The sequence below is a fragment of the Colletotrichum higginsianum genome, chromosome 8 (assembly GCF_001672515.1).
Source record: "Colletotrichum higginsianum IMI 349063 chromosome 8, whole genome shotgun sequence".
Classification (NCBI taxonomy): domain Eukaryota; kingdom Fungi; phylum Ascomycota; class Sordariomycetes; order Glomerellales; family Glomerellaceae; genus Colletotrichum; species Colletotrichum higginsianum.
In genome coordinates, this window is record NC_030960.1 from 623,242 (window position 1) to 636,575 (window position 13,334).

A 13,334-nucleotide genomic window follows, 5' to 3' on the forward strand; every position below is an offset into this window, starting at 1 on the left:
ATTGCCAGCTACATTACCACACACGCACACAAACGCAAACACACACACATCCACGCCTTACCCTCTGTAGCTATTTAAGAAACACCTACTTCGGCGCCCCGAAGCCCCATTCCTCACGAGAACCTCCGCCGTCCCTTCTTGCCTCGCCATCAGACTCGATTTTCTTTTTCATGCCGAATGACGCGGAGACTGGGCGACGGAGATAGATACCACCCGACGTCGGTCGAATTGCATAAACCAGCGGAGGACTAGATTTCTGTTTTGGACACTGGGAGGAGGCTCGGTCTTGCTGGGAGATTGTAGTTGTACCAGTTGTACGTAGCATAGGAGTCGCGCAGAGCATATGATTTCCTTTTTTCGTCGTTTTGACATGGCCGACCTCGTGCCTTTTTTTTTTATGTGGACGATTAGGTACTTGTGACGCCCCCCGTCTCAAGGTAATCGGTCCCCCAGAATGCCCAGATGCCGTGTTTAAAGACAAAGGACGAACGCAAACGGCGTGATTCGCAGACCCTTATTCCCATGCCGTTCCGCATAACCCCCAGCCAGCCTCGCGCGATCAACCAACACAGGCGCATTTCTTCTTCCAGCCTCGTGCACAGTGGTTGGCCAGCGGGGTTCATCCCCTCATCCATCCTCGGTGCGGGTTGTTCGCACTTCGGCTCGGAGTGACGCGGGTGCAGGCTGTGCTCGGATAACATCGGCATTCCGAGCCCGCTGCTCGGCCGCCGAAGGATGTCTCGGCTGATGGGACCTGCGGTTGACTGATTTGCCGAGGTTAAAAACTCACAGCAGAGAGAAATGGAGCGGTGCGCTGAAGAAGAGTGAAGAAGGTGGGTCTTCACGCGTGTTGAGAGAGACATTGGAGAGAGACTGTTGGAGTTTTCCAAATCGGGGTTGACACACTGACTGTGTAGGAGAGTCTGGGAGTCCAATAGCGTGCAATTGATGTTGCGACTCGTCCCACGGCAACTCTTTTTCAGACCACACGGAAGCTTTATGGTTAGTGACCAAGCAAGTAAGCGTTAGACAAAACCTTGCAATGGCATCACAATAAGCAGTAGGCGAGCCCGGAATTCTGCCGCTTGCATCGGTCCTGGAAAGCCACATCACAACAACCGCTGCCGGACTAGTGTCAAGACTATCTATGCTTGACTAACTTCTAGAACGACTTCACTCTGGCCGGCCAAGGCGGCTGGCTTCTTAAATGGTTGTGGGCCCCTGCAACATGACCCAGTCCCATCTAAAGGCGCTTCTTTAGCAGGGGAGGAGAGCAACGTCCGTCCTATGTGTGCACATATAACTACGACTCAAAGAACCAAGGCTTCTCTATCTATCACTTCAACTGTTATGAAGTATTGTTCGGCTCATGAAATCCTAGGATCACCCTCGCACCAGCTTCCAGACCAGAGCGCAAGGGTTACCCGGATCAATTTGGTGTTCACTGTTCGCAAGTCCAATAGTCTATTTCCATATCCCCCAAGCTTAATTTTGCCTCGAAGAAAGCACCACGCAACCTGGGCTATGATCCCTCCAGCTTCTCCTCCTACTTGCACTGCCGCCACTAACTCTGTCGTTCTTCCTGCGTCCGCGAAATCTGGTAGCCAGGCACCTGGGTCGCCTCAGATCACGCCGAGAGTGTCTTGTACCACCTTCGTCCCCCCATGAGAGCTCAGTAATCGCGGTTGGGTATCTGCAACTACCCAGAGCTTGTTTACCCGCAGCATCTACAGACTCAATAGATAACAATGAGGGTTCCGCATCAACTTGCACAGGTTTTCTTCTTCGCCTGAATCATTCTATGCAGCTGCGTCATGCCTGCACGGCTGGAGCCTGTCTCGAAGGAGGAGGACCCGAGTTACCAGACTCGTCAACTTGACATGTAAATCACTTCCACTCCATGTACCAAAAGCAGAAACCCTCCCCGGCCTTGAATGTTCTCTCGCCTCACCTTACCTTCGCAAGCTTCGCTTCGAAGAAGCCTCGCGACACCACGTAGAGCCTGGGGCTCGCAACCGAAAAAGCCATTGGCCTGGTGTCAGCCACACAATTTGTGTAAGCGATACTCGGGAACGAACGACGGCACTCACCTCGCGGACCAGGCGAGATCTCTGGGCGATCGATCGCAGATGAGCCGCCGGATCAAAGACATCTTAACCTCCCTTGGCCACGTTATGCAGGCTCCCATCGTGCTCCGATCCGGCAGAACACACATGCGCCTTCCAGGGCCAATATGAGGGGGCCATATGCGAGACGCGACCCCGTCGACAGAAGCATGACTACAACGCCAATTTCCACGAAAAAAGAAAGTAAAAACTCAATTCACCACTGTATGACGGATGCTGCGTTGGTCGTACAAGAAGACGGGGGAGAAAAGGGACATATCCACCAATAAGAGCCCCTTCGACAGGTTGAACCCCCGGAGGCCGCGCCTTAGGTGAAGGTCATCGAGACTGCATCGGGGGAAAATGATTCCAATGCACGCGTGGGAAAGCAACAATGCAGTAAGCACCCGCCTTGGGGATCTCGGACGAGTCTTCAACCCATCTATCTATCTCCATTAACCCCCCCCTCCCCGGTCTCCTTGGCTGTACCTCCTTCTCGCAAGAATTTCCCAACTTGTTACGCCGGCATCGATAGTGCCAATTCCTGTCTCGACTTCTCCCGACGATTGGCTTGTTGGATCTTTGCTTTCTTTCCGCGAGATCGCATCCGCCCGACGACGCCGTCTCTCGCTGCCGCTGGTCAAGAGGAAATGCCATGCAATCTCCTGTGTCTTGTCCTGCAAAGTGGATACGACCGACCCGTGGAAACGTGTCCATGTTGGCCATGTTCCAGAGATCCGGGATTAGTGTGTAACCTCGCGGCAGCGTCCGCTTTGTCCGGTTCAAGGGCAAGGCATTGTGAGCCTTGTTCTCTTGTTCCCTCGCTCCCCGTCTTGTGCCCCTCGTCGTGGGCGTCCTCGCCTAGCCCGCAACTTCGAATCGTTCATCCTCTATCGACAGAGCCGGCTGTAAGCAGAGCCCAAGCTCTTCTTGCTGAAGCCCACAAGGGCGAGTCTTCCTCTTGGAATGTGCTGTTCTGTCCCTTCTACTTAACTGGTGCCGACGGCTTCTGCGGCGCGGCTCATAGTACTGACGTCAGGGACGCAAGAATAGGATGGGGGGTGGGTAATCCTTGAGCTCGGCTTGGGGATCCTCGAATTCACTATCCGCGAGCCATCCTTTCATCGCGCCAACTCGTTGTGGGTACAATGCCTCCCGAGATAGTTCAGATCCAGTGGCTCCTTTGTGTCACGGCGTAAATAGATTGGTACTCTTTATCTGTGATCAGGACATGCATCGAAGCCGCAGCTGTGACTATCACCGAGAGTCGACTTGGCATCTCGTTGGTGGCGTCCCGGACATGGAGGGGATGGGATGTTTGCTTGCCAATCATGCTGCTGTTGGCTCATACCCGGTCCGGGGGCTCCCCCTCGGCGAAAGCAGGGAGAGGTTAGGAGGGCCAGTGCTTACTCTGTCTTTTCGGTCTGGGCAATATGTGGGTTGTGTTTGGCGGCGCAGAGCAGGAGGAGGCGGTCAAGGATCGTGAAGGGAAGAAGGGGAGGGGATGAGAGGATGGAAATTAACAATGTGTATTCTGCCTCCATATAAGACTGGGATTGTCTCTCCATATCTCCTGATGCAAAGAAGAGGAATGTTTCCAGGCTTTTTGGAAACTCTGCCTGCTCGTTTCCTTCGCAGTGGTGTCTTACGCTTCAGCACATTCGAAGAACCCAGGGGCTCCTGGGAAATTCTGAATGTTCCTACATTCGCCTCATCTCTATACCTCCGGTCTTCCTACCTCAAAGTAGCAAGTCTTTTTTTAAGAGCACACTCCTACCACTTCAGTCTATGCTAGCCTTCCTCACAGCCTTGCCTTTGCAACAACTCTACCCACAATACCTTCATCACCATATTCACCAAACTGGTCCAGTTCTTTATACTCCTTGGACCCTATCTATTCCTCCTTCTTATTACTTGACTTGCTTTGTTAGCTGGTTTGCAATTTTTCTTTTTGCAGCTACTCACCCAGCTACTGGGACATGGCCATCAAGACCTGCGCAGGAGCCTCGCTCCTCATTGCTGCTCTGAGCTTCAGATTTTTGCATGCTGCTTGGCCAACTGCAATACATATATTTACTGCAATATTCGCTTTGCTGTGTGGTCTTCTTTTAGGATATCATGGATATATCTACCCTTTCTTTCTTTCCCCACTGCGTCATCTGCCAGGGCCAAAGGTAATGTTGCCTTCCATGGCAGGATGTAAATCTTCTATCAAGAACGATGGCTGACACATTATGGAGATATACAGGGAGGCCATCCCCTCGTCGGTCAGATGTTAAATCAGATTAGAACCCCTGGACCTGCCGACCTCTTCATCTCCTGGATGAAGCAGTGGCCAGAGGCGCCATTTGTGCGCTACCTATCCATGGGCAACTGCGAGACTCTCATGGTCAACAACATAGCTGCTTTCAAAGAGGTACAGCAAGCCAAAGTTTACTCTTTCAGAAAGTCGCAGCTTGCAGCCCGCATGTTCTCCCCTATCACTGGACATGGACTCATGTTCTCGGAGGGAGAGGAAAGAAAGAAGCAGCGCACTCAGCTGGCCCGTTAGTGTAGCCCATTCAGACCACTTTTGCAGGCTTTGTCAAATTGGCTGACCAGAGTTAGGTGCTTTTTCCAACCAGAACACACGCAAGATGCTACCAGTATTTCAACTGAAGGCCAACCAACTATGTGGTTCCATTAGCCAGGACCTCGGGGCAGAGGAGACCAAGGTTGTCGACAGTAACCCCCCCCCCCCCCTTCACCCTGGATCAGCAGGTTCAGAACCCTTTCTCTTGGTACCAAGCTTACCCTCGCCCTTAGTTGAGCACTTCCTCAAAAAGTCCACCCTTGACGTCTTCGTCATTGGCTCCATCGGTTGCGACCTGGACAGCATTTTCGTCCCCGAAGCCCACTTCTACGAGGTGTACGAGCGCATCATCCGTCAGCCGCCTTCAGGTCACGTCATCACCTTCATTGACGGCCACGTGCCCCTCCGTTCGTGGCTACCGCTGGCGAGTAACAAGAGATGGCTGAAGGACGTTGCGCTTATACGGGCGATGCTACTTACTTGTGTAGAGAATAGGCGCCACGAGATGATGGCGGAGAAGAAGCTGGGCCTCGAGGATAAGACGGATCGTCACGACATCCTGACCTTCATCCTGGAGGATTGCCAGTTTGACGCCACCCAGACTAACTGGACTGACTTGGAGCTGTTGGAATACGTGAGTACCACCCCTGGAGTGGCGGTTTGGTATGTGCTGACCTTTTCTGGGGATAGATGCTCAACTTCATTGCTGGAGGTACGAAGCCATGCCATTGAGAAACTTGGAACGATACGGAGACGCTGACATTATGGCAGGCCACGAGACGACTGGATCGACGACCATGTGGGTTGCTCACGTTCTTGCCACGGTGCCCAAAGTTCAGGACCGCCTCAAGCAGGAGGTCCTCGGGCTCTGCGCCGGCAAGCCGCGGGACTGGAACCCGACATACGAGGAGCTCGAGCATTTGGTGTATATGAACCACTTTCTCAAAGAGATACTGCGCTTCTACTCCCCAGGCAAGTCATTTACACCACCGCGCTCCCCCTGCCGTCTCCCCCCCGGTCCGCTAGACCCTCCCTGCTGACCCGTCGTCGGCTACACAGCCATCTTCCTCCCGCGCGAGGCCTCCGAAGATGTCACGGTCTGCGGCACTTTCATACCCAAGGGCACGCAAGTCACGCTCTGCCCGGCCGTCGCGCATTTCAACCCGCTGGTCTGGGGCGAGACGGCCGAGGCGTTCGACCCGGACCGGTGGGCGGACGGGCGGGCGCCCGGGGACTCGTACGCGATGGAGGCGTTCCTGCAGGGCCCGGCGGGCTGCATAGCCAAGAACATGGCGCTGCTGAACACAAAGAGCGTCATCTTTGCCCTCGCGCGCGACTTCAGGTTCTCGCCGCGCCCCGGCTGGGACGGGCGACTGGAGCTCGCGAACCCCAACTTCACGCTGCGGCCGCGGGAGAGCCTGCGCGTCACGATCGAGAGGGAGGAAGCCCGGCAGGTGACTTTGTTTTGATTTCTGTATTTTTGTGGTCAGGTAGACGGGAATAGGTGTCTCTGTGGTGCCGGCGTAAACATTAGATTGAAATGGGGAGGATGGAGGTGCTGGTTCGGGCATGTAAATAAACAGCAGCAGCCTAGATATGTTGAAATCACCAGCGAATACACTTCATGATAATGAGCGCCAGGAGGTTCTGCCTACTAGGTAATGATAGGGAGGTGCCCATACTGTAAGACTCATGTGAATCTCTTCTGTGTATTATTTCAGGTTGAGTTTAGAGTGTTCCACGCCTATACACTCCAGCATCAGAAGTTGGAATTTTGTGTAATACGCAGTTTTTGTTATTTGTTCAATAAACCTAACCTAACACCGTCATTAGCTGGGCTGGTGTTGAACTAAATCTCATGTTGGCTGCTTTATCTCAGTCAGTCAGTCAATCTCCCTTTAGTTGTCTTCTTATTACTTACTCTGCTCTTGTTCACTCTTTATACTTACACTCACAGTCTTCTCACTTATTCTTTTTTGGCTCACTATTCTTCTCACTCACTCCTCAAGTCTCTTTCCGGTCGGCAGTTGGTTGCAATTTCCTTTCCTGGCAGGAGCTGCTCAAGGTCAGTCCTTCCCCTGGTTGTCAAAGCCGTACCTCCCCTCTAGGAACCGTCACACTCACTCAAAATCGCGCCTGCCTCACGCACGCGTTTTACACCAAACCTGACCTTGACCTTGACCTCAATCTCTTCCTCTTCCTCTCTTTTTCACCTGCAACCACCGGCACCGGCTCCCATCGTTAGTCCAAGCCATCAGCCTCATCAACCTTCCGGTCCGGAGTCATCTCAAGTTTCCTCCTATTTCCTGGTAGGTCCTTTTCCTCATCCTGTATAAATCCAAGAGCCGGCATCTGAGACCGAATGAGCACTCAATTCTCATCACAGGAACGTTATAGGCTGACTCTTTCTTCTTCTCTTCAGCAGACACTTTATTTCTCACCAGAAAACTGACCATATTCATCATTCACAATACCCAAGAACGCACCTTCAAAAGCCTTTCACTTTCACCTTGCTACAAAAATGGATGAGCACTTCCCAGTCGGAGCCCAGGATGAGAAGAAACAGGAGTCAGCGTTTCCCACCATGTGCACGCCTACTATTGGAGACATCCCTGTCTACCGAATCGACATGGGAAAGCCGGCTGAGGAGCGCTACATCCAGCTTGCTAAAGATTTCGCTCCTCAGATAAGAAGTGTCAGCCCCCTCTTTGACGAGGTCCTGGAGTCCCTGTTCAGCAAGAAGCTTTCAGGCTTCATCAAGTTTGCATCCCGCCATGCAATCCGGAAAGTCTTCAGCAAGGAGCAGACAAACGAGATCAAGTCTATTGCTAAAACAGCCAAGATCAGCACCCACCTGGTCATGGCACTTAACCTCTTCTTGGACTTGCTGCTGGGCTGCACCTCTGGAGCAGCCCTGGTGCATCCGACCCCTGGCAAGCAAAGCGAAAAGGACAACGCCGACCGCCTCATGCATTTCCGCACCCTTGAGTGGGGAATGCATGTCTTGAGAGACCTGCTGGTGGTTGTTGAGTTTGTCAACTCGAAGAAGGGAGACAAAGATGAGGTGATTGCTAGATCAGTCACATATGCCGGCTTTGTTGGCTGCCTCACTGGTGTCCGGTAAGCAACAACGCCTTTGGAGGACAACGCTTGGTAGCTGACAGGGGTTCTTTCTAGCAAGGACCTCTCCATCTCTCTCAACTTCAGACCGAACCACGACTGCAAGACCTCTTCTCTCCGAAAGCATCAACTGTTGGTTCTCCTTGGCCGTCGTGAGGCAGTTCCTTCCATCCTCCGACGCATCCTCCTGAATGAGGACCTTGACGACAAGAAGTCCAAGGGATCCAAAGACAAGGACACTAGCCTTAATAAGCACAGAAAGGAACCCCTCACCATTGCAGCTGCAGTTAAGAAGCTTGCATTTACGCCTGCCTCGCCTTGCTACGCGACCTTTTGTGATGGATCAAAGGTGATGACAGTGCTGAAGGACCTTCACATTGGAAGAGCGAAAACGAGCAACGTCTTCCAGGTCCAATGCAACCACGACCCAGACCACAAGATCTGCTGTGGTCACCTCACCAACACCAACACCACCAACGAGGCTACCCAATCCCAACCCCAGGCCCCGGTCGTGGGAGATGGGGAGTGGCTGTACGAGTCTGAGAATCGTCAGCGAGCTCTCGAGATGAAGTGGATGCGTCACATGGGAGCCGTCACCATCCGGGCCGGTGCGGCACTCGAATGCGGGCGAAATGGCATCTGCTTCAACGTCGATCTCATGTCCGAGACTGGCGCGGATGCCGAGGTTCCCGGAGTCAACGAGGCGACGCTCCAGCAGTGGATTGAGGCGTACCCGACCACCAACGAGTGCACCCACTTCTCGTGCATCATGGACCCGGTGTACGGCACCATTCGTTGGATCGCCCGCGGTCCCGAGGCTTCGGACTCGTCGGTGTCTGCCAACTAAGGCAAGACAAGATCCAATAGCTAGGCGATGGAAAGGACGTGATGGAAGGGGAGCGCTTCACAAGCTTTATGAGGATCAAGGAGGGGAGATGGTTGGGCAACGGGGAGGATCTCATTTCCTGCTCAAACTTCCGCGCCATGTGGTTATGAGAGAAACAAGTGTGCCCTTGGTTCAGCACAACACAGACATCAGGCGATACTTGGCTTCAACATTGAAGCAGCGGCCTGGGCAAGGAGGCGATACAGGGACAGAATGTCCCAAAGCCTTGACAAAGAGGGCTCGAAGGGAACATGCCCACCGATGCGTGTAAGAATAGCGAGTATTCACGAGGGAAATAAACAGATAAGCCGAGTTGATGGCTTCATCCTGCGAGCATCCAAATGTGTGTGTGTGAGGGCAAAGTGATGCCATGTCTGCCATGTGAAGTGTGTCTAGGATCTCACTTGGACAGTGCCTAGATAGGCGAGACGCCAGTGGAGAAAATCCCCCGCAGCACGGCTCTTTCAGCATGACGGGAACCCTCTGTCTGCTCTCTCCATCTCAAGACTTCTGAGCGAGAGCCAATATCCTCAAGTCAGGTAACTCTCACAGATCGTCAACTCGGGACTCGGCGTCACTTTCCCGGACTCAAGCTCATCCGTAGACTTGTACAAAAAATGTCGACAACCCCTCTGGAAACCGGCCCGATGACGGACGACGTCCTCCGAGGCATCTTCGCCTCGGACCAGGACATGTACCCGGCGCCGCTGACCTGGGACCGACTCCGCAGCTGGACGACGGCGGCGCCGGACCTGGCGACGTGCTTCTACCTGCCAGACAACGGCCCCTCCGCTGCTGCCGCCGCCGCCGCCGCCGACACACGCACGATCGTCGGCGCCGTCGTCGCGCTGCCCTTGCTGGCACCCGCGTGGCGGGATCTGCTGGCGGGCGGGATCAAGGAGACGGACGTCGACGCGGCGTCTATGCTCGCCCGCGACTACGACGAGGGATCCGGGGTTGTTGTTGGGCTGCACGTCTTCCACGTTGAGCGGTTCGACGTGCCCGAGGCGCGCGAGAGCGGGGTGCTACGAGGGTTTGGCAGTATCGCGATGCGGGCTGTGGTTGCTGCGGCCGAGGGGAAGGGATGGGAGGTGATTGGGCATTCTGGTATGTTTTGTACCCCCCTCCCCCTGCAAAGGGAGTTTGTTGACAGGGACTCTCTCTCTCTCTCTCTCTCCCCCCTCTCTCTCCCTTGTCCTCACCCGCACTCTCAACGGTGTTCTTGTGGACGGTCTGACAGGTGACGGACAGCGCTCACGGCGACGGCGGCGGGAAAGCGATGCTTTGAACAGCTGGGCTTCGAGCCGACGGGCTACGAGGAGTTCTGGGTGGCTGACATGCGCGGAGGTGTCGAGTTGGTGACTGTGTCTGCAGACACGGCGGGAGACGGCAGAGTGGTCCCAGACGAAGGTACCGTCCGAGGACACGCGAGGATGTTTGCGAAACACTTGCCATCGCATCCTGCATGACAATGGTCTGTCTGTCTGTCTGGTCTATTCTGGGACCTCTGGGCCCGCAGATTTATTGTCCGACAAGGCGACCGGAGGTATGGCCGAAGATGCTTGACTGGCGAGGAGGGGTCTGGAAGGCGTCACTTTCATCCCTCCCCCCGAAGCCCCTTTGCTGCGGAATTGCACAGAGTGGAGAGCGGAAATTTGGCTTTGAAATCAAGAATCCCATCATAACGGGGGCGGGAACCAGGAAAAGAGCAAAGAAAAAGAAAAGGAAAGAAAATAAAGACTGGGTTCTACTGGGTCGGCGCTGGAGCAACCATTGGATCGAGAAGCCAACAGTTGTCCCGGAACCCGTCGACCTTTCGGTTTCGAAAGTGGCGTTTGCCCTGTTGGAACTAACCCAAGACAAGGGAAGGGGGGGGGAGGGACCCTGAAATCCATGGGTTTGGACCTCGGCTCCCTACTCTTCAGCAGAGATAGTCCAGAAGCCTCGGCCTTGGGGAGCGGACCCGGCGCCCGGCACCTGGGTACGGGTCCTCGTCTGCCGATGCTTCTGCGCTGTTCTTTTTTTAACGGGGGGACTCTCCACAAGGGGCAACCAGCTCCGGAGATGTTGAGGCTGGCCGGAGTTGGGAGCTGAGAGTTGGGAGTTGGAGGGGCGTTGTTGGGCTGGGCTGTGTTGTTTGATGTTCGATGCAAGATGGGCATGGCCGCTATGGCTTTGTCATCATGGCTTCATGGTACCGCGGCCCTCTGTCATTGTCTGGTCTGGTAACGCGAGCCAAGACCGAGCAAAACTTAGTCGGGCAGTGGTGAACCAGTCAGTCTGACTCGGTGATGCTTTGGAGAGCCGGTCACATCGGCGTGTACACCAATCCCTCCGCTACAATGCTGGAACAGGGAGAGGAATCCCTAGATCAACGTGGTAGAGCCTGCGTTTCATAGATTGATGCTGATGAACCAAAACCTAAAGCAACCAAACCCAACGAAGGACGAAGGAGGATGAGAAACTCGTCCGGTGGGAAGGGGGGGGGCCCTCCGGTCTCTCTCCCACTGATCGAGTTGCCGAAGAACAGAACTTGGCCCGGCTGTCAAAAGCACACCGCTTGCCCCTTTCTTACATGTTGCCCCCGCCATGAACCGCGGCATCTTGATGTCAGACGAGGGGCAAAACCAAGTCCCAGAGAAGAAAAAAAACCGAAAAAAGGAAAATAAAAAAAGAATACAGAGTGCTGACAGATCTGCTTGTATGCACCGCTAAAAAAACAGGGGTTGAGGGGGGGAGGGACATCCTCCCTTTCTCCACCCCATCGAACATCAGAGTGAGTGGATGTTCCACCCATTTGTTCTTCCATGACGTTTTGGTTTCCAACACCTTCCGCACCCTCCATCAGGTACTTCGTACTTGGCACAACTTTACCGATGCGGAAGGGGGATCGCGAAGGAAGACCATGAACGAGGCGGGACCACTCACTGCCACAGGTCGGCCCCGCGGCCCATCAGGGGTTCGTCATGATCTGGAGCAAAATTGGTCTGGTCTGAATTAGAATATATAACTCAAACGATCCCATCCCTCCTGCAGTAGTCGTATCTCGTTGAAGAATCATTCACTCATCTCTCATATCACCAAACTCTCACGATACCCCCCACACACACAACACCACTCACTCTCAAGATACCCAAACAAAAACACACACACGCACAACAAAATGGCGCCTACCCCTAACAAGAGCTTCGTCTTCAAGCAGGTCCCCAAGGGCCTGCCCGTGCCCGGCCAGGACCTCGTCGTCGAGGACCGCCCCATCGACCTCGACCAGGACCTCAACGGCGGCATCCTCATCAAGGTCCTCTACTCCTCCTTCGACCCCTACATGCGCGGCCGCATGCGCCCCGCCGAGGCCGGCAAGTCCTACATCCCGCCCTTTGAGCAGGGCGCCGTCATCGTCTCCTCCATCGTCGCCCGCGTCGAGCGCTCCGACGCGCCCCAGTTCGCCGCCGGCGACCTCGTCACCTCCTTCATGGGCCCCAACGCCGAGTACGCCGCCATCCCGGCCAAGTTCCTCCAGGGCTTCTTCAAGGTGCCCAACACCCACAACGTCGACCTCCCCCTCTTCGTCGGCGCCCTCGGCATGCCCGGCATGACCGCCTACGAGGGTCTCTACGACATCGGCAAGCCCAAGAAGGGCGAGACCATCTTCGTCTCCTCCGCCGCCGGCGCCGTCGGCCAGATCGTCGGCCAGCTCGCCAAGGCCGAGGGCGTCCGCGTCATCGGCTCCGTCGGCAGCGACGAGAAGCTTGACTTCATCCTCAACGAGCTCGGCTTCGACGCCGGCTTCAACTACAAGAAGGAGTCCCCCCTCGACGCCCTCAAGCGCCTGGCCCCCAACGGCATCGATATGTACTTTGAGAACGTTGGCGGCGACCACCTCGAGGCCGCCCTCGAGAGCTTCAACCAGCAGGGCCGCATCATCGGCTGCGGCATGATCTCCGACTACAACACGCCCCGTGAGCAGCAGAAGGGCGTCCGCGGCCTCTTCCACGTCGTCGCCAAGAAGCTCACCTTCCAGGGCTTCCTCGTCAACCTGTCCCCCGCCAAGTACCAGCCCTTCCAGGAGAAGGTCCAGCCCATGATCGCCAACGGCGACCTCAAGGTCAAGGTCCACCTGACCGAGAGCATCGACCAGGCCGCCGAGGGTTTCGTCGGCATGCTCACCGGCCAGAACTTTGGCAAGGCCGTCCTGAAGATTGCCCAGGAGTAAAAAGGGAAAAAAGGGAATTGCATGAGCATGGATGGGAAAAGCATATCTGTACATTATAATGACAATTGATGACCATGAAAGATCAAGTATCTATCTTACACCGTTACCTACGTTGAAATGCCCTCTTCTGTGATGTAATATGACTGTACAGGTAAGTAGGACTTGGTCGAGCCTGTTCCATTACTGCTGTGAGTCGTAGTGATCATTGACGATCCATTACGACCTGTTTCTATTGTACATATATACCAGCCTGACCCATTAGACCAACATATTTATTTCACTGATGTTTGTGGAAAATCCCAAGAGGCTTTGTTTGTATACATCGTTGATTGGTATCATGCTATCTAAGATCTTGACCAGGTGCACATGGCTTACTCCATACCGCTTTCCAAGGACCGCCGTCTAATAAGAACTCTGGATGAACGCCAACATCGCTTA

The 13,334-nt window shown here is 54.6% G+C and overlaps 4 protein-coding genes across 4 annotated transcripts; all 4 read left to right on the forward strand.

Annotated features, from left to right (window-relative positions):
- Positions 1-4,428: 4,428 nt before the first annotated feature.
- CH63R_11199 (Cytochrome P450) lies at positions 4,429-6,146 on the forward strand (the record flags this gene model as incomplete). Its single annotated transcript, XM_018306173.1, is given in 5 exon segments — positions 4,429-4,651; positions 4,713-5,311; positions 5,368-5,389; positions 5,398-5,694; positions 5,737-6,146. Coding segments are annotated over 5 exon segments (1,551 nt in total).
- A 1,052-nt stretch (positions 6,147-7,198) lies between these two features.
- Positions 7,199-8,644, forward strand: CH63R_11200 (uncharacterized protein; the record flags this gene model as incomplete). Its single annotated transcript, XM_018306174.1, has 2 exons — positions 7,199-7,797; positions 7,855-8,644. 2 exons carry the CDS (start codon positions 7,199-7,201, stop codon positions 8,642-8,644), a joined length of 1,389 nt encoding a protein of 462 aa, XP_018153015.1.
- Positions 8,645-9,300: 656 nt separating this feature from the next.
- Positions 9,301-10,152, forward strand: CH63R_11201 (uncharacterized protein; the record flags this gene model as incomplete). Its single annotated transcript, XM_018306175.1, has 2 exons — positions 9,301-9,790; positions 9,935-10,152. The coding sequence occupies 2 exons, from the start codon at positions 9,301-9,303 to the stop codon at positions 10,150-10,152; spliced, it is 708 nt and encodes a 235-aa protein (XP_018153016.1).
- Positions 10,153-11,846: 1,694 nt separating this feature from the next.
- On the forward strand, positions 11,847-12,896 carry CH63R_11202 (Zinc-binding dehydrogenase; the record flags this gene model as incomplete). Its single annotated transcript, XM_018306176.1, has 1 exon — positions 11,847-12,896. One exon carries the CDS (start codon positions 11,847-11,849, stop codon positions 12,894-12,896), a length of 1,050 nt encoding a protein of 349 aa, XP_018153017.1.
- Between the last annotated feature and the right edge of the window lie 438 nt (positions 12,897-13,334).